General features: G+C 42.0%; 2 protein-coding genes across 13 annotated transcripts in view; one reads left to right on the forward strand and one right to left on the reverse strand.

Moving 5' to 3' along the window:
• Positions 1-9,878, forward strand: part of MCMBP (minichromosome maintenance complex binding protein) — a 33,258-nt gene extending 23,380 nt beyond the window's left edge. For 4 of the 5 annotated variants that reach the window (XM_065552351.1, XM_065552353.1, XM_024109918.3 and 1 more), the window contains 6 exons: positions 1,612-1,729; positions 2,279-2,444; positions 6,797-6,930; positions 7,749-7,913; positions 8,775-8,863; positions 9,458-9,878. In XM_065552351.1, the coding sequence (XP_065408423.1) occupies positions 1,612-1,729; positions 2,279-2,444; positions 6,797-6,930; positions 7,749-7,913; positions 8,775-8,863; positions 9,458-9,584 (799 nt within the window). In that variant the 3' untranslated portion in view covers positions 9,585-9,878. Of the gene's footprint in view, positions 1-1,611; positions 1,730-2,278; positions 2,445-6,796; positions 7,073-7,748; positions 7,914-8,774; positions 8,864-9,457 lie in introns of all 5 variants that reach the window. The other variant, XR_010589315.1, reaches the window with a different exon arrangement.
• A 7,641-nt stretch (positions 9,879-17,519) lies between these two features.
• Positions 17,520-26,962, reverse strand: part of INPP5F (inositol polyphosphate-5-phosphatase F) — a 99,207-nt gene continuing 89,764 nt past the window's right edge. For 5 of the 8 annotated variants that reach the window (XM_065552354.1, XM_065552356.1, XM_065552358.1 and 2 more), the window contains 2 exons: positions 26,828-26,915; positions 17,520-20,248 (listed from right to left, as the gene is read on the reverse strand). In XM_065552354.1, coding sequence (XP_065408426.1) covers positions 19,099-20,248; positions 26,828-26,915 — 1,238 coding nt within the window. In that variant the 3' untranslated portion in view covers positions 17,520-19,098. Of the gene's footprint in view, positions 20,249-26,827; positions 26,959-26,962 lie in introns of those variants that run through there. The other 3 variants (XR_010589316.1, XM_065552361.1, XM_065552360.1) reach the window with 3 other exon arrangements.

Raw genomic sequence — 26,962 nt, forward strand, 5'->3', positions numbered from 1 at the left:
TTCTCTTGGGAGTGGCGATCGTGGAACCGCCATCCCTAGGACAGTGCATCTCATGTCTTCCAATCGGTGGAGTCTCCTTCTGTTCCCTTCCCTCAGATGTATCATCCAGTCCACCCTCCGCATTAGTACCTGTGGAGAGAACATGAAAACGGTTGCTCACCTATATCTTCATTGATGGCACATGGACGCTCCTCTTTCTTCTTCTGGAGGTCACATGCTGCCAATTTTCTTAACCGTCCTTCTGTCCCCGCTTGTGCAGCCTGTTCTGATTCCTCAGAATGTTGTGCCCATAGAAGCATACCCTGACGTCTGTCCAGGAAATCTTCATTTTCTCTTATGCAACGCAGGGTTGGTACTTGTTTCTCCAGACCTTGAACCTTCTCTTCCACTATGGAGAGCAGCTTGCTCTTTGTACAGACAAAGTCGCTTCTGTCCTGTGGAAGAAAGACAAACATGGCACATCCTGTGCAGGTCACAACAGCCGATTGCTCCCCATCCATATTATCTTCCTTCGAAGAGCTTCCTCAGCTGGTGCAGTAACTACTCAAGCTATGGCTACACTGGCGCTTTACAGCGCTGCAACTTTCTCGCTCAGGGGTGTGAAAAAACACCCCCCTGAGCGCTGCAAGTTTCAGCGCTGTAAAGAACCAGTGTAAACAATGCCCCAGCTAATCCCCTCGTGGAGGTGGAGTACCTGCAGCGCTGGGAGAGCGCGACCACACTCGCACTTCAAAGCACTGCCGCGGGAGCATTCCCACAGCAGCGCTTTGAAGTTTCGAGTGTAGCCACGGCCTCAGAGAAGCCTGCAAGATGAAAGCCTCAGTGGTTCTCCCCAGGCGAACTCCCTCTGTTAGCCTCTCTGCTGTTCGCTGCTCAGCTGGATCACAACTGGCTGCCTTTCTATAACAATCAGGCCCAGTCAAGACCCACCTGGAACAAAGTACTCCCAATTCACACTTTTTAAACAATCAAGCACACGGTCAAACTGACAAACTGTCCCCACAACAGACACTCAGATACTCACCAACAAAGCCCCCCCCAGGCACCCCTTTGTGACATTTTGGGGTCAAGCAGGCATTCAGCCTCAGTTTTCCAGCCAGTCTTCTGACGGTCTGCCCAGCCTGCAGTGCCTTCTGAGTTGCAGAAACGACTGCTACATCTGCTGTCTCTGTCTGTCATTTCCAACTGAGCAGGACTTTTTAAGCTCCTTAGCCCCTTTCTGCCTTGTGTGGAAGAGTGTGCGCCCCATGTCATTAGTCATAGTTAGTCCAATCTGTCCTAAATCTCTCATGGTTCGGCCACTGATCTAGTGTTAAAGGTCATAGATAAGTTGATATGAGATTCATTTTTACAGGTGCCAGCCACCATCTGTTTATAGTGCAGTAGCACCCCGTATGTTCTAGTCCTGTGTAGACACACAGGAAGACAGTCACTGTCCCCAAGAAAGAAAACAAAGATGTGAGAAAAGGAATGACGAGGGTTATGGTTCACACACAGCTTGTGGCTCTTTTTATGGGTGTATTTTGATTATAGAAAGTTTTTTGGACTTACCAGGGGTGCAGTCCCTGTATCAAGTGTTCAGCTGATCCATCTTTTTTTTTTTTTTTCTAGCTATGCGAGAAGAGATGTGCTTCCTCTGGGAAAATTCACAGTCAACTTGAGTGGCTGTCCAAGAAATAGTATCTTCACAGAGCACATATACCGCATTATCCAGCAGCTTGTTCCAGCAGTAAGAATGGCATTAATATACTTTAATGGATTTATGATTGGGCAGTGATTTTTGGCTGTAATGTTAACTGTATTTTTGAAACAAAACTTAAGTTCAGTTTGAGGCAGGTTCCTGGTGCCTGGTTAAAGGAAGCCCAACAACTAAAATGAGGGTGGAACTTTCATCCTAGAGAGATCCTAGATTTCTCTCTCCTCTCTCCCCCAGTGACCACAAATTCCAGGAGGGTATTTCTGCAAAGAAAACACAGTAACTTGAAGTACTGCAGCACATTCTTCTGATATTCCCATAGCTATATATAACTATATTTTAAAAAATTTAACTCGCCATAAAATTGTTTTGCCTTTGAAATCCTCTTTCCCTTTAGGAGCTTTGGAACTTGTGGTTACATATATCTACCGTGTATTTCATTTAATTGTCCTTATAATTTTGTACGTATTATGGAATTCTAAACTTAATGATCCCATTAAAGCAGGATACTTTTACCTAACAAGGCGGGTGGAGAAGTGGGAATTTGCCTACCTAGCTAATAATTTTCTTTGTTCTTGGCAGTCCTATCGTCTGCAGATGACCATCGAAAACATGAATCACTCACGATTTATCCCACACAAGGACTACACGGCTAACCGCCTAGTCAGTGGAGTATTGCAACTGGCCAGTAACACTTCCCTTGTGATAGACGAGACCCTGCTTGAGCAAGGACAGCTGGACACAACAGGTAGGCAATGCTGTGTGTTTCTGTCTTCCCTGTAAAACTTTGACCAATACATTCTAGTAGACTGAATTAGTGCATTTCAAGACACAGTGATGTTAATTATGTGCCAATAGTTAAACCTTTTAATACAGTTTAAGCTATGTGGGGAAAAACCACTTTGTCCATGGATATCACAACTGATTCATGTCTCAGACTAGCTTGCTGTCAGTCTGTGGCCTTGTTATATGGAGTTGCTTGCCTGATCACTGTTCAACAAGGCAGTTGTATTTTATTTCTCTTATTACTGCTTTACTGTTAGGAAGCATCTGGATATTTTGTTTTAGTTAAAATATTAAATTTAAAATATGCTAGGTTTCAGGTAAAAACTGGTAGCTTTAAATAGAGCTCCTAGAGAGGTGAGAAGAGGTAGGTAATTAGGAATCTTTTCACCTGTAGGTGAGCAGTTAAAATCTAGGAGAGGGTGCAACTGACCATTGTGAAATGAGCTGGTACTGCTCAGTGTGATTTCTTAGTTTCATTGGTATTTGCATTGCAAAGAACACCTGGACAACTGACTGCTTTGACACTCTCAATAGAAAAGGCCAGAAATTAAATGAAGCTGTAGCCTGAGCTACTATCTTGTCCCATAGAAGTGGTCTTTTCAGGTCTTGGGTTAGTCACAAGTGGAGCAGTGTGGGGAACCTTACGTTTCTGCCCTTTGTATAGCACCTTTCCTATAGAAAACAGAACAACCCCTGGCGGCATAGCTGACACCTTTGAGCACTGAAGTCACGTAAGGGTTTTTTTTTTTTTTCCCCCCCATTTGAAAAGTGAATGCTGTGTGGGAGCAAGTAGTTTTCATTTGTTATTATGGATTTCCAAAATTCATCTTGTAAACCGTGACTTGTTCTGTGTATCAAACAAATGTAGGAGTGGAAGGGACCTTAATAAATCATTTAGTCCAGTCTCCTGCACTGAGGCAGGACTAAGTATTATCTAGATCCTCCTGACAGGTATTTGTGTAACCTGTTCTTAAAATCCTCCGATGGAGATTCCACAACCTCCCTAGGCAATTTGTTCCAGTGCTTAACTACCCTGACAGTTAGGAAGTTTTTCCTAATCTCTAATTTAAATCACCCTTGCTGCAATTTAAGACCATTACTTCTTATCCTGTCCTCAATGGATAAGGAGAGAAACTTATCACCCTCCTCTTTATAACAACCTTTTATGTATTTTGAAGACTGTGATCATGTCCCCCTTCAGTCTTCTCTTCTTCAGACTAAACAAACCCAATTTTTTCTTCACAGATCATATTTTCTAGACCTTTAATCCTTTTTGTTGCTCTCCTCTGGACTTTCTCCAATTTGTCCACATCTTTCCTGAAGTGTGGTGCCCAGAGCTGGACACAAAAGTCCAGTTGAGGCTGAGTAGAGTGGAAGAATTATTTCTTGTGTCTTGCTTACAACACTCCTTTGTACAAAGCAATGAATCATTACCTAGACTGAGAGGGAAGACTTAAGGTGAGCTTTGAAGAAAAGTAATTTGATAGCTGGGAGTGAGGCAGGGGGATAGGGGTTCAGGTAGCTGGGACATACAGTTGGGGTGCTTATTCACTTTTCTCCCCCCCCTCCATCTTCCAGGTTCAGGTAGGAGACATCAGGTTGGAACACAAAGTCAGATAAGTGAAGTGAGCAAAAACAATGTGTCTACAAACCCAAGGGGGCCAATTTTGAATTGAAATACAGATGAATAGGAAGCCAGTGAAGGTGATTATATTAAAATAAAAGAAGCATCCTAATCAGCCTTATATAACAAGGGTACCTTGTCCCTCCTGGAGCTTGTGACATCAAAAACAGTCCTGATGCATGATCTTAAGTTTCACTCTTGAGATGCTCTAGTGAGTCCATACCTATTATAGATCTCTTTTCATCTTCTTTACAAGCATTAACAGTGGAATAACCAGGAACCTTAAGTGTTAATTTGTATATTTTGAACAGCTGAGACCAAAGGCCAGACACAATGTAGACAATTTTAAAACTACAGAAGTAGCCAATTTTAGATTTCAAGTTGATACTGTGTTGCTGTAATTAACTAAGGAAATGAGAGGGGAAAGAGTCCCAAAAGAAGGAAATTATACACAGCTTGCCATCCTTTATAAAGAGTAGTTAATGACTGTCTGTCTGCTGGACTGAAAGATACAAAGCATTTGGCACAGGTGGTGGTGTTCAGGAGAAATCTGATTTTTATCAGCTAGATTTCATTATTTCAACAAACTATCTTTAAACTAGAAGTTTCAATTCCAATTTTTTTTTTACTTTTTTTAGTCTATTCTAGATTGGGTTTTTTGTTTTTGTAGGAACTTACTGTAATTTTTAAAATAAATGGGTTTGTTTGATTTTAATGACTCTAGCAGAAGTCTGGGATAACTAAAGATGTTATTCAGTTCCTCTCTCCCATTTAATCTTTCTGCTGTACCTCATTTTAGTTGGCCAGCCTAATGCACCTTTTACGCAGTGAGGCGTTCTTCTCTGCTTGGGTTCTAAAAAGTGATTTGTTCTCTTATCCCCAAATGTAAAGTGGCAGTGTATTGCCATTTTAAAAGTAATATACAAACAAATAGAGGGGCGTGCTGTAGAGAATCTGTCAAAAGCTGGTTTGTTTTTTAATTTAAATGTGTAGTGCTGGTTTGACAGCCCTGCAGAGTGAAGTTGTACTTAGAATTGGAGCAACAGGGTCAGCTACAATGGAAGCTATCCCACAACTACGAATGGGCCTGAGGACAGAAGAGTATTCCACTTTAGGGTGAGAGAATAGTTCATGCCTGGTGAGTTGTGATAGTGTGTTTATGATATGGTATCAGTTCTTTAGGATCTGGTCCAAAATCACCAATTATTTCATGTAAGCCCTTGGATCTGTGTGTTCACATTGCACTATTCCTCATGGTATCTGAAGATCTTTACTATTCTGGTCACTAAAGACCTTCAGGTGTAGAATCTAACCAGTGACGGAGTAAAAAGGCTCTAAAGCTCATCACCAATCCCCTAAGCCATGTGGTCTTCCAGAACGTCCCAAGGGACAAGAACACCGTCATGCTAGGCTTCTCTAATTGACTTTTTCATTTTAGCGAGTGGTTTGTAATAATAGATTAACATTGTTCCCCATTTCATTTGGCAAAATATGGATTATTCTGCCGTTCCTAATGCAGTTTAAAAGTAACATGATGACTTAGTTTGAGCAGCAGCAACATCAGAGATGCCTACTTACTTATAGTTTACTGCAGTTATACAGCCAGTGGTGAACAAATTGTGGTTTATGAAGGTCTCATGAAAAGGTCTGTTAAATTCACTCGCCAGCTCAGCTGTTTAGGGCCAGTACAAGTGCACTATGATGCACATGATCAGCATTTGGATCCCAAAGCTTGCTGGGTTTCCTTGATGCTATGGAATGTCACTCCAGCAAACACTGCCACCTCCTTCCATGCTAAAAGCTTCTTCTGTCTGGCTAATATGATATTCATGAATGTTAGAAAGGAAGTTCTTCCATCTAAACCTGCTGGAGAGGGTTGCCTTAGGATATGGCATTTTGAAGCTAGGAAAAATGGGTGTCTTCCTCAGCCAGTTGAATTATTTCTATACATTAAAAGTCCAGTATCTCACCTCTCCTTGGCTAGAACTGGAGCTTGATGCCTTTGCTGGTGGTGCTGAATAAGCACTTTCTGGTCTTGCATGGTCCTGGGATATAACTTGAAAGATTTGTGTGGGGGGGGTTGTTTGGGGGGTGGGGGAACAGGGTGGTACAGAAAAGCTATGGTTCTGAGCCTCGTATATTTAAACTCCAGGGCCCTGATCCTGCACCCTTCAAGTCAATGCATTGGAGAGCTGAGCGAGCAGTGTCTATCGTCTCTAGACTTTATAGCCATAAGGATACCAAAAAGTCAGAACTTTTAAGCACATTTCTAAAATATACAGAATGCACGCTGGTGCAGTTTGGAATAAAACATTAGCCATATTCATTTGGGATGGCTTGAATTACTCACTTGTGAGTAAAGTACCCATTCCAATCTCATGCTTAACTCTTTTTGATAACCACAGCCTTATTCCCTCTAGCAAATTTTGCATAAATATTTCTACATGTTTATAATCTGACCTTTCCATAAACTACACTCATATTAGGGCAGGTCATCTTTTATACCTGAAATCCTTCAACGGCGCTTGATTTTGTTTAGCACCTCAGGTTATTTTAGTAACCAAGCTGTTTCCACTGTGACCAAGTAATAGTTTCTGCTAACTGCTAATTAAAACCTGAATGAAAAATCAATTTCAACTCTGGCGATTGTTTACATCCAGCTGTCAGCATCTGTTTTCTTGCTTTTCTAGGTGTACATAATGTGACTGCACTGGGTAACCTGATAACTTGGCAGAAGGTGGATTATGACTTCAGTTACCACCAGATGGAATTCCCGTGCAATATTAATGTACTTATCACTTCAGAAGGCAGATCACTCCTACCGGTATGGCAAGGTCTTCTTGAATTGGGGGATAATTACAGTTGATAGCTGCTTAATGAAAACCGAGCATGCCATTTCCAGAAATGAGTGATGTCCGGGAAATGATCTTGTTGCCCTGAGCTGCATGGGCAAACTGCTGACATGGGTTAGTGTTCCAGCTAGTGCACCTAGAAAACCTGTATTTAGTGATACTGGCCTGCAAAAAAAATTATTCAGTGAAAGGAAAAACTGACATTTCTCTCTGTGACTGCATGCTGTAGAAATGATAGCAAGAGGATGAAAAATGATTAGAGTATATGGGTATTTCTGGTAATGGAAAAATTGTAGACACAGATTTATTATAAAGCAATCTCATTCCAGCGCAATAACTGCCCGTTCCTGTTTATGGTGGAGAGAGATCCCGCTCACATTCAGACTGAAAAGACTATGAATTCGGCTTGTATTTATGTATGATGGATTATGTAGATGTCTCCAGCTGTTTGAACAACTAATCATACTGTGTACTAACTACTTGTCTTCACCCTCTATGTACTGAGCCTTTGCTCTCTTGGCGGTTTTAAAATTGTGATATTGATGCCTGTTCAAAGCAAAAGTGTTCCCTTCCAAAGAGGGAGATTAAAACAGCAATAGTGAGACTTCAGACTGGGAGTTCTTCAGGAAAGAGATTTGTTATTAAATTGTTGATATTAAACTGATTTTATCCTGTCTTCATCGATAACATTGGGTGACACTGACGTCCACCATTGTACTGGTGTGTCTGACTGGAATAGAACAGATGTGAATGGGGAAAGGGATGATGTGCAACCCTTCTTGTTTTTCAGTCAGATTGCCAGGTCCACTTACAGCCACAGATAATTCCACCGAACATGGAGGAGTACATGACCAGCCTTCTCACAGCCGTGCTGCCATCCATGCTGAACAAATTCCGCATCTATTTAAGCTTGCTGAGGCTGTTAGATTACAGCATATCTGATGAAGTGACCAAGGTATGGAAGGCTTCTCTTATCCTAACACATATTATATCAACTTTGCCCTCCACTAGGGAGACGTAATTCTGTAGCGGTTGGAACAGCTGAAGTGCTACTTTCCTATCAGTAATTGTACTTAACTCCATGTGGTATTGGACTCCTTTGCAAGGGCCAGGGGCTGCATTTTGTTTTGGGTGGACTTCTATCCCTAAGAAGGGTTGCTGATGCTCAGAGCACTTCAGCAAAAGGCACAAAACTATGGCTTATAAAATTGGTAATTGTAAAACTTTACCTCCTTTGAAAGATCAGAGACTTGATGCTAAGGCAGGGGGTTCTCAACCTTTTTCTTTCTGAGGCTCCCCTCCCTCCCCCCCACCATGCTGTAAAAACTCCACGGCCCACAACAACTGTTCTTTTGCATATAAAAACCAGGGCCAGCATTAGGGGGTAGCAAGCAGAGCAGTTGCCCCACAAAGCTAAATTACCCAGGCTTTGGCTTGAGCCCTGGGTGGTGAGGTTCAGGGCCCCCGAGAGTAACAGATCTGCTTGGCAGACCCCCTGAAATCTGCTCTCCGCACCCCATGGGGCCCTAACCCCCTGCTTGAGAACTGCTGTTCTAAGGCACCTTCTGAAGTACAGAGAGCAACCATTTTACTGCCTTTTAGGCAGAAGTAGCTCTGTAGCTTCCCCAGCAAGCAAGGCTGAACCTAGCCTCCCTACCTGGAGTTATACAAGTCTTGCAAGAATTTTATAATCTCAGGAAACTAGGATTATTCTTCATGTAGCCCTAGGGCTGTAGCTTTTTTGAAGTTTCTTCTCTATTGCACTATGTTGTGTTCACTGCAAGAACTTAAATCCCAACGTATTGTCTTAATTCAGGCAGTAGAGGAAGACTTTGTAGAAATGCGTAAGAATGACCCTGAGAGCATAACAGCTGATGACCTTCACAGAACTCTGCTTGTAGCAAGGTGAGTAGCCTTTTAACTAGTGATAGCTGAATGTAATCTCCTCCCAATGACACTTGTATAATTGTTTGCCTGCCTCTTCAAACGATTTCAATATATGGGAGTGTTGAAGAAAATAGCATAGGCAGGAAGAGCAGGGATAAGTTAAGTCCATTCCCATAGCGGGAATGGTCACTTATACAGGCAGAACTATTCTGTGGCTACTGAACAGTGAGGCAGACTCTTCCGCTCTACTCCCATGTCAAGGACTTCTGCTTACTTCCCATTTGGGGCTTTGCTACCTTTGAGTGTCCCAGCCTGCTCCCAGTACCTCACTGGAAGGTTGAAATGAGAATGTGGGAGACTTTATTGCCAGTAAGAGAAATTATTAAATACCTCTTCCTATTTTTAGCTTAATAAGAGGTTCTAAAGCACTGACTGCTGGGATAAAGTGTGGGGGTGGGGAATGGGTGTTAGTTCATAACGACTGCTGACAGCTGCTTGACAGTTCTGTAACTTCCTGTTGTAGTAGGGCTATTTCCTCTTAAGCTTTGCCATGAGAAATAAGGTATTTGTATGAATTCTGCTATTTAACTTATACTACTTTTGCCTACCCAGGTTTCTCTCTCTCAGTGCTGGGCAGACAACACTGTCCAGAGAGCGGTGGCTAAGAGCAAAACAGCTGGAAGCATTACGTAAAGCCAGGCTCCAGCAACAGAAGTGTGTCAATGGAAACGAACTTTAATAATTCCTCCTACTATTTTGCTTACTTGTGACTATGAAAATGAGGTTTGTCCTACTCCTAAGTGGAGCCAGCACTCAGAATGGGATACTGTTTATATCACAGTTTCTTGTAGATAATTTATACCAAAAAATTATGGACACTTACCCTTGAAACCTGAACCCATTTAGTTTATATGGGGTTCAGAAAGCTAATGCTGAAACTTACTGATTTTATGAAACTTTTTGGAGCTTGTTTTGTAATTGAGAATTAATAACAATGAGCAAATTGTTTGATATTAAAAGTTTAATACTGAAATTGTGTAAAGTCAAGTCTGATCACAGGTTCTAGCGCTCCAGTGGGGTTGCCTACTTCACCTTACTGTACCAGCTGCAGGTCATTCCACTCACAGCCGGGGCTCTTGCACTGCAGCAGGCTTGTGTATTTAAATCATGGGAAAAGAACAAACCAGTATTTTCTACACCCCGAGGAAAAAACCCTCAGATGTTGATTGCAACTACCAGGGTTGCTGCCTAAACTAATAGGCTTATTCTAGGATAAATATCTGTAAAACGCCCTCCACAGGAGAGTAAGAACTTTCAGAAGATGACTATGACTGAATAATACGTCTGTATTTCAACCTTTACATAACTTACCTGACTCAAGCACATCCTGTAAAAAGGGCAGAGTTGAAAACAAATGGTAGAACAGGGCAGTAGTATGCCCTTTCCGTTTTCTGCTGATAAAGATAGCATTACTTTCTAGTCCACCTGGAGAAGCCAGAACCCCTTGGTCCCTCTGGGCCTAGTAATAAAGTTCTAATTTTTGCAAAGGGCATATCAAATGCATGACACCCAGATGGTGGTGCAAGTTACACTTTTTATTCTTGCACAACCAGTCCAGTGTTTAAAAAAACTGGCATAACTACCTCACAGATAATCTTACAAGATGGGACAGGACTTCATTTTGAAACCCTAACTGGCAAATTGGGGTCTCGTGTAGCACTCATGTGAGACAGATTAATTCAAAGGGCTGCTTTTCACTTAACTAAACTTGTAAGCACCACTCAACCATCAATAAGTGCTAAATTTCATTAAGTTTAACAAGTGGGGCTAGTACTGCCCAAGAAGTATATACTACATTGTCCATTTGCCTTTGGGAATACAAAGAATGAAACATACCTTAACTGCAGTGCTATTGCTAGTGTATATAAAGAATAACTATACACCTAATCTATAACTCTGTAGGGTTTAACCATGAAGCTTCCAAGCCATGAGATGAAGGAATTGGAGGTCTGGTTGGAAGGAGGCAACCATGGTCCATGTGATCAGATCTGGGTAAAGTGACAGTGCTATCGGGGTGTCCACAGACCTCTCCAGAAGCATGGAGTACCAATGTTATCGTGGACACACTGGGGCCAGCATGATCACATCTGCTCTGTCTGTGCGGCTCTTGAGCAGCACCTTGTGGATGAATGGGACTGGCAGGAAAGCATACATGAGGTGGTTCCCCCAAGGTAGCTGGAACATGTCTGACAAAGCCTGGACTTCCTGGTGGCGAATAGGTCCACCTGGGGAAAGCCCCATCTTTGGAAGACGGAATGTAAGCTGTCCAGACGGACTGACCACTCATGGTTGAGAAACGACCTGCTGAGACAGTCTGCAATCTCGTTCTGCAGGCCTGGGAGATAAGACGCAGAGAGTGGAGGAGTAGGCTCCACCCTGTTTATGTAAAACATGGCAGTGGTATTGTCGGGCAACACCACCATGCAGTGACCTTGAAGTCTGTCCTTGAAAGTCTGGCAGACTAGTCTCACTGCTCTGAGCTCCTTTATATTGACCTGGAGCAGGATCTCTGATTACAACCACCTGCCCTGCAGCTGTAGATTTCCTAGGTGGGCCCCCCAACCCAGGTCTGATGCATCCATTACCAAGGTCATGGACGGCTAAGGAGTGGTGAATGGGACTCCCTCGCAGTCCAGCCACCAGTGTAGAGTGTCTAGGATTCATCCCGACACTGTTACTACCGAGTCCAAATTGTGTCCGCCTGGGTGATAAACTAAGGCGAGCCAAGCCTGCAGTGGCCTGAGTCTCACTCTGGCATGTCTGACCACATAGGTGCATGCTGCCATGTGTCCGAGGAGACTCAGGCATACCCTTGGAGTTGTGGTGGGGTATCACTTGAGAGTCTGATTCCTGTTAGTGCTTGGGATCTAGACCCTGGTAGTATAGCTCTCACCTGAAGAGTCTAGCACTATCCCCATTGAATTCTGTTCTTTGGGGCGGTGACAGTGTCAACTTGTCCACATTGACCAGGAGAAGATATTTGTAACTAACTGGACTTGAGACTCCACCTGCTCCCTGGAATGCCCCCATAGCAGCTAATCATCGAAGTAGGAATACACCTGTACCTGCCTTTTGCAGAGAAAGGCCATGACCACCGACATGCACTTGGTCAACATTCAGGGGGCTGTCTAGAAACCAAATGGTAGTACTTGTGCTTGACCACAAACCTCAGGAAACATCCGTGGGCCAGACGAATGGCTAGGTGGAAGTACGTATCTTTCATGTCGAGAGTGGCATACCAGATCCAGGGAAGGAATGATCAAACTGAGGGAGACCATGTGGAACTTCAACTTTACCATAAACTGGTTGAGTCCTCACAGCTCTAAGACCTCCTTTTGCTGTGGGGATTAGGAAGTAATGGGAAGAGAACCCCTTGCCCCTGATGAACAACCTCCACTGCCCCTAAGGTAAGGAGCAATTGCACCTCCTGTACAAGGAGTTGCTTGTGAGAAGGGTCCCTGAAGAGGGGTGAGAGGGTGGGGAGGAGAATTTGAGAGAATATCCCACTTCTACCATGCAAAGGACCCACCAGTCCAATGTTATAAGTGACCACGCACTGTACAAGTGGGATAAGGCAGTTCAGAAAATGGGGAGGGCTCCAGTGTGGAGTGTGGCACGCTATCCTCAGGCATCCTCTCAAAACCCTTGTTTGGATCTCAACTGTGGCTTAGTCAGGCCCTGGCTTGATGACTGGTTAGACAGCCTCCACCAGGGATTGGTAACCTTTGGCACTCGGCTCGCCAGGGTAAGCAACCCGGCGGGCCGGGCCGCTTTGTTTTCCTGCTGCGGCTGCAGGTTTGGCCGATTGCGGCTCCCATTGGCCATGGTTTGCCACTCCAGGCTAATGGGGGCTGCGGGATGTGCTGGCTGCCGCTTCCCGCCACCCCCATTGGCCGAACCTGCAGACACAGCAGGTAAATAAAGCGGCCCGGCCCCCAAGGTGCTTACCCTGACAAGCCGCATACCAAAGATTGCCGATCCCTGGCCTATGCCTATTATTCCTGCCTTGGGTGGGATTGATAATGCCTCTGCTGCTGCTGGGGGTGAGGCTTGAAAGGTTTTCTCTGAGTAGCAAACATATGCATCCCCAGAGACTTCAGTGTTGTCCATGAATCTTTGAGGCTATGGAGCCTCGAGTCTGTCAAGTCTGAAAACAGTCCAGTGCCCTCAAAGGGAAGGGCCTGCAGGGGCTGTTGGACCTCTGGGGGAAGACCTAGAGCCAGGAGGTTCTCATGACCACTCGTGAGGAGATGGTTCATGCTGCCGAGTCAGCCGCGTCAAGGGCGGCCTGAAAGGATGTTCTGGCCACCGCCTGCCCCTCCTAGACCAGAGCTTAAGAATTCCGCTCTTACCTCCACCGGGAACATCTCTTTGTATTTGGATGTAGCGGCCCAAGAGTTAAGTCATACCAGCTGAGGATAGCCTGCTGGTTGGCTATCCTCAGCTGTAGGCCTACAACAGCATACACTTCCCTGCCAAAGAGGTCTATATATTTGGCCTCCTTAGCCTTGGGAGCCGGCGCTTATTGCCCCTGGCACTCTTTTTCATTCACCACCGAGACCACCAGGGAGCAGGGGTATGGGTGAGAGAATAAAAACTCATATCCCTTGGAGGGGACAAAGTACTTTCTCCCATGCCCCTGGCAGTTGGAGTCTGGAGTCTGCCCCTGGGTCTTACTATTCTGGATCATTTTAATTATTGGCAGTGCCAGTCTGGAAGGACCCTCCAGAGCGAGAATGTCCACCATTGGGTCCTCTAATTCAGTTACCTCCTCCGCCTGTAGACCTATATTACGGGCAATGCGTCAGAATAGGTCTTAGTGAGTCCTGTGATCAATGGGCAGAGGACCTGAGGTTGACGCTCCTGCCACTGCTTCATCAGGCAAGGATGATGAGGCGGCAATCGGGGGTACAGAGTCCTCATGGCCCTCAAGCTGCCCTGGTTGTTCCTGGACTGTGCTAGGCTCCCGTTGTTTCAACCCGGTCAGGAATGTCCTGGGCTACAGGTGGCACTGGAGCCACAACCCTGACTGCTCTGCAGTTTGAGGGGGCAGCCTGGTGAGAGTTGCTTCAGTCACCGAAGGAGCAGGGGTGACGTCCCGAGGCCACCGACCTGGAAGCCCTCGACGGGGTACCCTGGGCCTGGGGGCCATTGTGCGGGGAGTGGCCATTGCGGTTGCCAGGCCATTTGGATGTCGCTCTAGCGCTTCCCAGACCTATGCCTACTGCACCTTGAATAAAATGATTCTGCCTCAGAGTCCGAGGGCAACGACCAAGGCAGTGCCAGCAGTCAGTGCTGTGAAGAAGAGGTTGGGGGACTGGTGTCATGACTATGAAGTCTAGGATCGGTACTGGCTGTCCCTTGATCGAGACCAGTGCTGCACATACGGTGCCAGGGAATGGCTGCTGGGGATTTCCGGTGCTGAGGGTCTCTCCTGCCAGAGTCCTTCCTCAGCATAGAGTCATAGACTGAGACCGGGGTACTCCGCACCAACGAACTTGGACCCGGGGCTGGGTCGTCCGGTGCAATGGGACAGAGTGCTGCTTCCATCAATAGTTGTTTTAAATGAAGTCCCACTCCTCCTTGGTTCTAGGCTTGAAAGCCTTGCAAATCTTACAATGCTCCGATTGATACGCCTCACCTAAGGCATGAGTTGTGGGGTCACTATTGGGTATAGGCTTCTGGCAAACACCACAACACTTAAACCCCTGGGCTTGCAGCATGCCCCGCAGCCCAAGGTGGGTGACTGGATACAATCACTACTACTAACAACAAAAACTAAAACTACGAAGAACTAGACTCTAGGCTAAGGGAGCACTTGCAAGCAAGTGAACGTAGTTCCAGCGCTGCCACAGACAGTAAGAAGGAACTGAAGGGGGGTCGGGTCCGCAGGGTCATATTGAGCACCATGAAGGCACCACTCCAGGGGGCTCCCTAGACAACCCAACAGGAGCTGCTAAGGGAAAAGTTTCCAGCGACCGTGCACGCAGCGTGCGCACACCTGCTTGGAATCGATGTGAACAAGCACTCGAAGAACTACATTTCTCAGGAAAGACAGGATTACCCCTTTATGGGAGGTTGTAATGAAGTCAGGTAGACAGAATGCAAATACTGCCCATTCTATCTGCATTACCCTGAATACAAACTTTCACTAACTACATGTTTTCCAGATAGTTTGACTCCAGCCTCCTCACCCCGATTACTTTTGTTGTTGATCTAATTTAAAATTGAATCTTCAGCGACAGACATCTTTCCTTACAAAGGATTATGCTGTGGTTCTGTTGCTGAAGGCATGCGATCAAAGCACATCCAATCTAAGCAGAGCTGGTTATCCTTAGGACAAACAAGAGTTTCAATTGCAGCCCTTTTAATGCAAGCTAATCCATGGAGCTTACACAGCAATGGTGTAACCTACATCCAATTAAAGTTCGGGTTGTACAGTAAAGGTAAATACTGAACAGACATTAGTTTGACAGCATGCAGCTATTCAAGAATGACAACAATCTACATAGTTCTAGCATGCAGCAAGTATAAGACAGAGGCTAAGCTCTCTTACTGTCTATCTACAGATATGTTGCAATACACCCTCAGTAAGCAAGAGCTTTTCAGGAGAAGCAACTGTAACAATATAGGTTTCAGAGTAGCAGCCGTGTTAGTCTGTATCCGCAAAAAGAACAGGAGTACTTGTGGCACCTTAGAGACTAACATTTATTAGAGCATAAGCTTTCGTGGACTACAGCCCACTTCTTCGGATGCATATAGAATGGAACATATATTGAGGTATCTCCCCAATTGAGGTATCTCCTCAATATATGTTCCATTCTATATGCATCCGAAGAATTGCGCTGTAGTCCACGAAAGCTTATGCTCTAATAAATTTGTTAGTCTCTAAGGTGCCACAAGTACTCCTGTTCTTTTTGTAACAATATAGAATTTACTCAAGCCACCTCTTGAGAAGGAGAAATGCTACTTAGCACATTTACTCTCCATGTTTTTAAAACAATGTACATCTCGTGCAGCAAGTTTAACAAAAAGCCCTTTTTCCCCTTAAGGGACATGATACTTCTCCCCAACATTTTCTTTACAACTGCTATGTCACAATCTTCGATGGCTGTATTTTCAGTTTCAATTTACCTATTATTTCTAAGAGAAATTTGCTATTGTAGAAATACTATTCTCAATTATTCTGGACACAGAGTTCTTGAAATAATACTGTCTGCAGCTGCACTTACCCTTTTTATTTTAGCCCTGTTTAACAACATTAACCCTAACGTTATACTTCTGAGAGAAAAACACATTCCTTCTAAGCTAGCTGAGAAATAAGTTGTTCTGATGATGCTTTTGCCAGTCTAACTAAAGACATTTTAGATAGCAAAAATTTTGAACAAAGCTTGTTGAGTCGGGGGATGGAGGGCGGAAAGAGAGACTAGCTAGACAGGGAGCCTTCAGCTGTTTTCCTGACAGCACAATGAGGTCATTCTTATTCCATTGGGCTAATACATACTCAAGTCTTCACAAAAAGGCTTAATACAATCAGTTCGGTTATGACCAGCTCAAGCATTTCACTATACACATACCATGTAATCAAACAAACTCTTCTTGAATTCTCTGCTCAGAGATGACCCAGCTTTGGACCACTGAACATGCTGTAAGTCTGAATGAAGTGCAGCTGGCAGCGCTCTGAGGAAAAGTCTGTACAACACCTAGACTGAACCTTCCAAGTAATGCTGTTCATTCAGAGCTCATCATCTGAAATCCCTGAGCTTTAAAGTGGCTTGCCAGGATCACTAGAAGATTCCTGCCATGTAGTGGACAGTAACAGTCTTTAAGTTGCATGATGTAAGCATTGATAACTTTTCAAAATGCTTTGTGCGAACAGTAAAGTCGTGAGTAATATACAAGTATTCTAAAAGGGGAAAATCCTGATGAACAACAGATCTTCAGTGTTTCACTCCTTCCTCCACCCTCCCAAACTCTAAATATGCCTCTGCTCTATGCATTCTTTATACACATAAGCATCAGAAGCTTATTGATCCCTCCAAATTTCCCAAGCTCATTCTGTCTACCATGGGTGGCAATGCTTTGTCTCTTACTACACACATTAAACACACTTAGTTGTTACTGGGTGTGTCACCATTTGTAAATTAGTTCCTCCTTCGCTTTGTACCAAGGCCATAGCACACCATCCTGAAGGCATCCTGCACTCTTTGCATTGCTTTAAGTGTTACTGGTTTTTTCAAATGTTGCAGGAAAATTTAGAACCTTGACAGACAGAGTAAATGATGATTCATGATCTGACCTGTATAACACAGGCTAGAGAATAGCATCCAGTTACTCCTGTGTTGAGCCTAGTAGATTGTTTGGCTCAAGCATATTTTCAAGGAGATGGAGAATCCACCACTCCCTTTGGTGAAGGAATTAGGGTTTTTTAGATGTCTTACTGAAAGCACTTATAGGACTAAAACCTGGGAGCCAAGGGGTAGACAGTACAGTTCATGAAAAGGAGACATAAAACACTGCCTTACCTGACCCTGGGCTAAATTGGTAAGATGGCTCCTTTGGTTTGAAACGTGAACTGAAGTCCAATATCCTTTCAAATATGAAGAACCAGAAAGCCTCTTTGGGTTCTTTATTTTTTTTTAATTAAAATATTTCTCATGTTCATCCCTCACCTTAAAATACAATGTATTTTATTTTTAAATATAGTCACAAATGTATATAGACACACTCCACAAAACAAACTGCATCACTGTAATAAAACAAATAAATAACAAAGTTGAAATTGTTTATCAAAGTCCAGACAGTAATTACTTCGGTTACACTAAAGAGGTTCTAAGACACCTTGCTACCATCATGACACTTGTTAATTGCTTAGAACACCATGTGTGATCTATCTACAGTACATGTACTAAAACACGGAGGCACTGGCTCTATAATAGTGGTGGTTATAGTTATGAACCACTGTACAGCAAGATCCTGCTTTATGCTATAGTTTCTATAGATGATATCCTACAACAGAACAGTGTTGGAAGGCCAATTCTGGGAAAAAAATCAAGAATCTAAAGATTTAATTCCTTAAACATACATTTATTGGTACCCAGTTCCCTGCAAAGGTATAAGTTCAGCCTCATCCATGCGAATATCACAAAGATTGAGTTGGTTTAAACTAAATGAACTGTTTTGATACGTGTTACTATAATCTGATTTTAAAAATCACCAGACTAACCTCATGAATGACTACACTTTCCTTCTATGGTTTGCTAGCTTAATCACTTGCTGCTTTTGGCTAAAGGACAGTTACAATTTCTAATAAAATGAACAGAACATCAGGATGTACCCTGATACACTAAGCACTTAGTTCTAGATGTAGAATACCCTGTTTGTTTTACCTTATTATAGGGGACAAAGAAATTATAGAGCTGTGTGTTTAGTAGAACAGAATGGGGAAAAGGATAACTTTAACACCAGCAAGATAATTAAAAGAACATTAGTTCCCATTAGTTTTACACAACCCCCCCACACAAACTTTAAGAAGTTGCACTTCAGGCAATTAGATATTATAGATTGTTGTAACCTGTCATATCCTTTAATTGAGGTAGGACAGACAAGAATGGTGGTAGGGAAGAGTCTAAACTTCCAGTTAATGTAACTATATGTATAGCAAAATGTATCAATTTCCATTGCAAAGACACCATTTCTTGAGGAATGTGTCGAGAATTCAATGGAAACCACACAAAAAATTAAGTAAAAAAAAAGTAGTTCAAAAATAAATAGAATAAATGTAATTTGTCAGTAAAATATGTTGCTGGTGCAGTGCAAGATTAGTAAAGTAACAAAAGAAGTGCAGTACCAGCCCCTTTTACTATAAATATTCTACACAAATCAGAAGACCTACAAAATTTGTCTCAAAAAGATAACTGTGCAATCTATTTAAAATGAACAGCGTGCTTACTAAATACCAGTGTATAGGCTACCTGTTCAGTATGGTATGTCTTTCTATCATCTCGGCTGCTTGAGGGAATTCTGAAACCTATTCAGAACCAAAATCAACTTGCATCAAAAACACTTCCTGTAAACATAATTATTGGTATTTTATCCCAGTGTTCAGTGGCAATTCACGTTACATGGGTCTTCCAGTATGAATTTTTAAGAATATGTACAAGCCACAACAAGAGTACTTTCTAAGTTAGCAACTAAATCTGAATTATTCGGGTCTGGCACTGTGTAAACATTTCTATCAGTTCATTTTGTTGGACTTCATTTACAGCCTCTGGTTCTGCTGGGCTCTTCTGCACCTTTGCCACTGCAAAGTTTATCCCTTGGGTTAATCCAGCTTGTGTAATATTAGCAACTTGGACCATAGAACTGCGGATCTTAGCAAAGGGGGAGACTGCTCTGCTGCCGTTACTGTCTGCTGGAGAAGGAGTCATATGAAGTCCTGTCTCAACTTCAAGAATACTGGATGCAGATCCTGGGCTCTTATGAGATCTATTGGAGAAAACTTCCTCAACAGCTAAGAACTGAGAACCTGACTCAGAAAATGGTACATCCAATTTAGATGGCCTTGAAGGGATGTCTCTGTTTGTTTCTGACCAGGTTTCGGTTTTCTGAGAAGCATTATTGCTGGTTTGATCTACCCCTTGGCAGGGCTTTTGAGGAGCAGTCTCTGCCACTGAATCTTCTGTCATCTTGTTTTGAGCATCTTGTACAAATCTGTGGCAGTATGCATCGATGGGTTTAGTGAACTCCATCTCCACATTGTCAGCAAAAGGACTTCCCTGCATAGGTCTGTCTTCACACTCAGGCCTGCTAGTCTGGGTAACATGGATCTCTGAAGGAATGTGAATGCTAATGTTGATGTCAGTGCTATTTATAGACTGGGACCGACTACCCAATCGAGGAGCTGATGCAATGATACCACAGCTGGGCAAAACATAGTCTATCTGTCCCACATTCTCTAAAGAGCCAGTTAACTGATGGTCCTCATCAGATTTAGAATTTGTCAGGAAGTCATCGGAATGAAAAGAGTCATCATCTGATATTTCAATATCTGATTCAGCACGAACTTTAGTATCTGCCATTGGATTTTCCAAAGTTTCAAGGCTACTGTCTGATTTCCAAAGATTAACTTTCAAGTTGGGTTTTAAAAAATTGACTTTCATTTCAGGCTTGGTAAAATTCCCTAACTTGCGAAGACTGCCAATGTTAACATTGGATTTGGTTTGTTTGACTTTCTGATTAAGAGATGAAAACTTGCTCATTAAGAAATTCTTGCCTTGGGCCAGGGATCCTCGATTCTGGGATCTAATGCCAATGATGTCCTCATGAGGTTTACTGCTCTTCCTGAAAAATTAAAGAGAAAATAATGTCTTTTCTTGTACAGTTAATCAAGTAGTTATACTTCTAAATCACAAGTTTCACAATATCCCAGTTAATATTGTTTTAATATTTTAACAGATGCAGATACAAGCAAATGAAATGTATTTTTAGAACCATTCCAAAAGAATGACCAGTGAGATATTATGACGAACTGTTCACTTAGTATAACCTGACCAAACCAAAAAACCTTAAGATTTGAAAGTCGTTTTTCTGCTGATCTTTAAATAAATGGGATTAATCAAGGAAAAAAGGGAAACTGTTGTATGAAATGGCAAACATTTACTGAAGAGACTAAATTTACCCAAGACTAAACCTCTACCCCAATATAACGCTGTCCTCAGGAGCCAAAAAAATCTTACCGCATTATAGGTGAAACTGCCTTATATTGAACTTGCTTTGATCTGCCGGAGTGCGCAGCCCCGCCCACCCGGAGCGCTGCTTTACCGCGTTATATCCGAATTCGTGTTATATCGGGTCGCGTTATATTGGGGTAGAGGTGTATTTCAATAATACAGCTATTATGGGCAAGTTTATGACCACAGATTGAAATCAGTACCTAGACTTCTGTTCATGACAGAATTACATCACATCTGACACTCTAAATGTAAGAAACAGACCAATATTCATAGTTTGCTGCTTTAGCAAACAGTACACATAAATAACAATATTACCAGGAGGGGAAGTTCAGGAGAAAACAACAGATAGTAGTAATAGCTGAACTGGGTGATCTCTTTCCCTGGCAATGTAGGATTGTTCTATAGGACATATGGAAAAGTCCCACTGGATGGGAGACCCTAGATTCTTCAACTGTCAAAGTTTTTTTTTCCTGAATCTAGCCTAAAAGTTTTACTCTATCCTCCCTACACCTATATTTATCACTAAATAGTTTACCTCCTTAGTGTTAACACCTTTCATTGAGTATTATGTTAATCTCTTCTGTCTTTGATTACTTTTTCTTTTCTGAACTTCCAGTCTGATGTGCCAATATCTTTATGGTAATACGATTCCTGGAATTGAATGAAACATTCCACAGGCAGCTTAACCAGTGCTAAAAAACGGCATTATTACTTCCCTGAAAAAGGGGGGCCTCTTTTTTGAGCCAATTTCACATTGAAAACTTCAATATAATTAGTTGTCGATTATCACTCCTTGTTCTCCTTCAGCATTACTGTTTTCTGATTTTCTTTTTTATTGAGCATGTTACAGATGGTTTAAATCCTTCCAACCACCCAAATGACTTAGCTTGCATTTTTTCGCAGGAAAATCTCTTATTTTCTGTCCATGTTCATACTTTCTAGGTCCTTTTCTTATTTCTCTGTCCTCGTTAGTACTTGCACTTCCCTCCAATTTATTCTCATCAGCAAGGTTCATTACAGACTACTTACTATTCTTCTAGATTTTAAGCAAAATGTTAAATACAACCAGTCTTACTACTGATCTGTGGGACCCCAGCAGACATGCTCCCTCCCTTGCTCAATACGTTACCATCCACCATCACCTTTTACTTAGGACCATTTTAGCTTTTTCTTTCATTCTTCTGTGTCAGAAGTACTATTGTCTGCTGTGCCTTAATTTGCAAATCCTTTAGAATTCTTCACCTTCTTGTACTCTTGTGGATATGGGGACTCTAAATCGCAGTGATCTGCTTTCATGAAATACAATATGCATACATTCCTGGGTTCTGGGTACCCATTCCTGCCTGAGTGGGAAGTAGCTTGTAGTCACTTGTTCAGAGCTTCTCTGTTATTCATCCAAATCCAATCAGCTTCTCCCTGTGCCACCTTCTCTACTTTGGATCACACTGTTATTTTCTACATAACTTCGGAAGTTTGTTGCTGTTGTTGCCTGTTTGGATTTCTTTGAAACCTCACTGATATCTGATAATTAAAATCTCCTATGATTACAGTATTCTGCAGCTTATAAACACTGAATTGGTCTAGGAAGCCTCCTCTTCCTGTCCTGGTGATATATAAACAAATGTATACATAAGTTTCCTCTTTGTTATTCATTCCTTGTATCCTTAAGGAGGGAATTTCTCTACCACACACTCAACAAGTTGCAGCTCCCTAGCATTAAAAAAAAAAGTTGGGAGTACCCACCACTCTAGAAGTCAATGCAAGTGATGTGCTCTCAGAACCTCTAAAATAAGGCAACTGAAATAGCACAGCCCATCTATCTTCCTTCTACTCTGAAGTAGATAATTACAGAATAACCTGTCCATAGGCAAGTGTCTTCTTTACTCCTTCAGTACAAGACTGACTTACACCTGAAGCATGAGGGTTTATATCCCTTCCAAAATTATACAAAGTATTGACATTTCAGATATGAGAAACATCTCTATAAGCTTCCAGTTTCCATCATACTGTTCTTGATGAGAAAAATCTAGTTCTTAAAGATGAGTAAATATTTACAACTACGAGGAAATTTGTCAATTGAGAAAACAGTAAAAAAAAAATAGTACAGAAGGTAAGTATTTCATTATATGGGTAATTACACCTCAAGAACAACTTTCATTTACAAGTATCCTTCAGCTATTTACCTTATGAATAAAGATGGCAATACAAGACTAAGAAACTAGTAAAGAAAAAAACAAATTGGTGAGAGATACTGACGTATCTGGTTTAGATACCAGTTCTATACAAACACCAAAAATATTGGCCATTTAGACTTTTCAGTATCTCATCGACGCCAAGTGAAAATATACTGAAACAAGATTATCTGAAGTCTATTAAATGCAGGCCTTGTCTGCAATGAACCTGAATTCTGACCTTGAAAAACACTGCCTCTTACACAGTGGGTATTTTCATCACACATTCAGTCTCTAATCTTTGTGAAGAAACTCCAGTGAAATATCTGTGAGCAGCTGATATGAAACCTCATTGTATTTTTCCAGAGCATAATAAGGATTTTTAAACACCCAAGAGTTCAAATAATTTTTAAACTTATTCTCAACACGACAACATTCCCCTTCCCAATTTACCATGCCATCCATTTTGCAGCATATAAATGTGGGGTACCCGTAATAAAACCTTCACTTCATACATTTAAAGTGGTTTACAATTAATTTGAAGAATCCCATGCACTGCTACAGAGTAGGGACTGAGTAACTAGGCAGCAGTTCTGCAGAAAAGGACCTAGGGGTTACAGTGGACAAGAAGCTGGATATGAGTCAACAGTGTGCCCTTGTTGCCAAGAAGGCTAATGGCATTTTGGGCTGTATAAATTGGGCCATTGCCAGCAGATTTATGGACATGATCTTTCCCCTCTATTTGGCATTGGTGAGGCCTCATCTGGAGTACTATGTCCAGTTTTGAGCCCCACACTACAAGAAGGATGTGGAAAAATTGGAAAGAGTCCAGCGGAGGGCAACAAAAATGATTAGGGGGCTGGAGCACATGACTTATGAGGAGAAGCTGAGGGAACTGGGATTGTTTAGTCTTCAGAAGAGAAGAATGAGGGGGAATTTGATAGCTGCTTTCAACTACCTGAAAGGGGGTTCCAAAGAGGATGGATCTAGACTGTTCTCAGTGGTACCAGATGACAGAACAAGGAGAAATGGTCTCAAGTTGCAGTGTGGGAGGTTTAGGTTGGATATTAGGAAAAACTTTTTCACTAGGAGGGTGGTGAAGCACTGGAATGGGTTACCTAGGGAGGTGGTAGAATCTCCTTCCTTAGAGGTTTTTAAGGTCAGGCTTGACGAAGCCCTGGCTGGGATGATTTAGTTGGGGATTGGTCCTGCTTTGAGGGATGATTTAGTTGAGGGGGTTGGACTAAATGACCTCCCGAGGTCCCTTCCAACCCTGATATTCTATGATTCTATGATAAACCTGAAATCTCACCCCTCTTTGGGACAGTTTGTAGTCATTTCGACAGCAATCAATGCTGATGTAGCACACCAAGGCTGCAACACCAGATGAGAAGAAACCAATAAATGAAGATGAACTTTTGAAAACAGGATTTTTAATACAGATCTTCCTAACAGTAATCAAGAAAACTTGACAAAAATATCAAATATGGATACTAAATTATTCCACCAATTATCAATTGCTCTGAAATACACACCACACAGGCACTTGAGGGCTCTATACATTTTCTCCCATATGCAAGATATTGTTCCCTTGCAAAATCTCTACCTTCTAGTCGTCTTTTTTTGTTGATCCAAGGGAATCTCAATAATCTCTCTATGGGCTTTTGTGCCCCCCAATTTCAATTGTTGTTTGCTTTTAATATTTCAGATGATCCTTTGTCTTTTCCCTCCTTTGTCTTTTTATAACAACTATGATTTACAAGGACTGTTTGTTCCACTACAGCTAAAACTCTAAACACACTCACAGGACATTCAAAGCTTACGGGCTCCATAGCAACTGAAACTCTAGCAAATGTGGCAAGACAGAGATAAAGACAAGGTTATGTAATGAAAGTTTTACATAGGCGCAAGAGAAACAGTTACGGCTGCTGTGAAAATAGTCTTGAATTTTCTGATTTGTGCTTTTAAAATATCTTCCATCAGGTTATTCCAAAGTTAATCACTTGCATTTAACTTCTTAATGGTTCTAGGTATTCTGTAAAATCAACTTTTTCCAAATAAAAAAAAATCACGGATTTAACTACACTTGATGTCGCATCGCCACCTTCACTAAGCTTGAGTGTATACTTGCTTCATTATGTATCTGCACGTTCTTCTAATACCATTTACCACAACTATGTTTGTTGTGGGTAGCAAGCAAGGCAGAATCAACAGCCTGGAGCAATTAGCCATATTTCAGAGATAATTTAGAGACACTTTCCCATTGTTTATTGGGTACACAGTATGTTGCTTTTCTAATGAATTATGTTTTAAGTTTATTTTGCTTGGCCTTCAGAGGCATCGACTTTCCTAGAAATAAATTTAAATTAATCCTATCCATCGATCAGTTATAAAATAAAGCTGTTTATCTTGTTTAGCTTGGCTGTTTTAATACAATATCCATATCTGTTCTTAATTATTTTTGACAGTTCTTTCATAGATAGGAGACAGTGAATTATAACTTCTGTATACTTGCCCTTAACATGTCTTGGGGCAGTGAGATTGGATACATGAATCTTCTAGATATGTCAGACACCAGGGGAAAAAAAATCAAACTGACAGAGCACTTAAGTGATAGTTTAGAGTCCAATAGCACATACACAAAAATCATTCACCTTGAAGAAATACTGAAGTTGATTTTAAGAGTCCATTCCCTCTCTCCCAATAGCATTTTTAATAAAGTCTATCTGAGTAAGCATAAATTGTTTCTTGTTTATCAGATTAAACTTCTGTAAAATTGAGCTGAATTTAGAAGCAGTTTTTCAATCAATATAGCAACACACATATGCTGACAGTCTAGCTTCACACATACACCTTTCTCCTCATTCATGCAGAGTAGCTTCTAGAAGGTTTCAACAGATTATAGCTCTCTCCCAGGAGTTTCATGCAGAACACAGTGGGGCAATGTTTTCTTCCCAGGATATTGCTCTTCGAGATTTCAATTTAAATTGTCAGATACAAACATTGTGTCTAATGGTCATGTGGCACTTTTTTTTTTAAATAGTGGGGAATATAGCACTCAATGCCCCTCATATGCCTTAGAGTATTTCAGCATGTCACTCGAAGGTACCTTCAAGCTTTTGTAGTTTGTGAAGTCCAGTCCCTCACCATCAATGAGAGATGTCCCATCAGTCTGTTGAGGTGAAGTAGGACTCTTCCTCAACCCATATTGAGTGGTTCCATAAAGGTTACCTTTAATATTATCTTGTGTTTTGTAGCATATAAAATACTGAACACATTTCAGAACCACTGAATATTGGGAGAGGGAACAGAACCATGCCTGCCTTACTCTACGCAGTTTTCCTACTCTAGTACCGACAAGTGGGCATTAAAATAAGGGAAAAGTCAAATTATGTTTTAATACACGTTGCAAAATACTACTTATTTTTAGTTGTTAAAGGAACAAACAGCATGGCACCAGCTTCAAGAGGGGCTTTCATTTTAAAGACAGCCTATATGAAGACAGTACACACGTGTGTTCAAACATAAGATAACAAAGGACACCTGAAAAGGGATATCAGAGATGAACACACAGTCTTATATTAAACTTTTTATCTTCCTTAAAAGAAAAGTGGTTGCCATCTTAGAAGACCTTGTGTAGCAAGGATTCATGGCTTCCAAGATGGTCTCACTTTTAAAGTGATAATGCTATATGCATGTGTACAAACCAGGCCAGACCCCAACTCCACTGGAATCACTGGAAATCTTTCCATTGGCTTTCATGGGCTTTGATCAGTCCCATACACTATTTTAAATTCTATCCTTAGATAAATGTTTACAGAGTGTAGGTGCTGAGAGCAGTATAGAAATCAGGTCATTCTTTGCACAGTAGCTAACATGGGGACACAGTTGCTGTGAGAATCCCATGCAGAAATAACTTGGTGTCTCTAAAAAAAGAGTTATTTAAATTGTGGCTTTGAGGATTCAGGGTGGGGGGGAAGGAGGGGAGGGAGAGAGAAAAAAAAAACCACACTCACCTTTCCAGCTTTTTCTCAATAATGGGCACATCTAATCCCATAGCTTGCTTCGTGATTCGCAGCATCTCTGCAATACACTGAAGGGTGTCTGAAATCCAGTTAGCAGACTGTCAGATTCTCCTAAATATAAACTTT

Source organism: Chrysemys picta, chromosome 7, assembly GCF_011386835.1.
Source record: "Chrysemys picta bellii isolate R12L10 chromosome 7, ASM1138683v2, whole genome shotgun sequence".
Lineage (NCBI taxonomy): Eukaryota > Metazoa > Chordata > Testudines > Emydidae > Chrysemys > Chrysemys picta.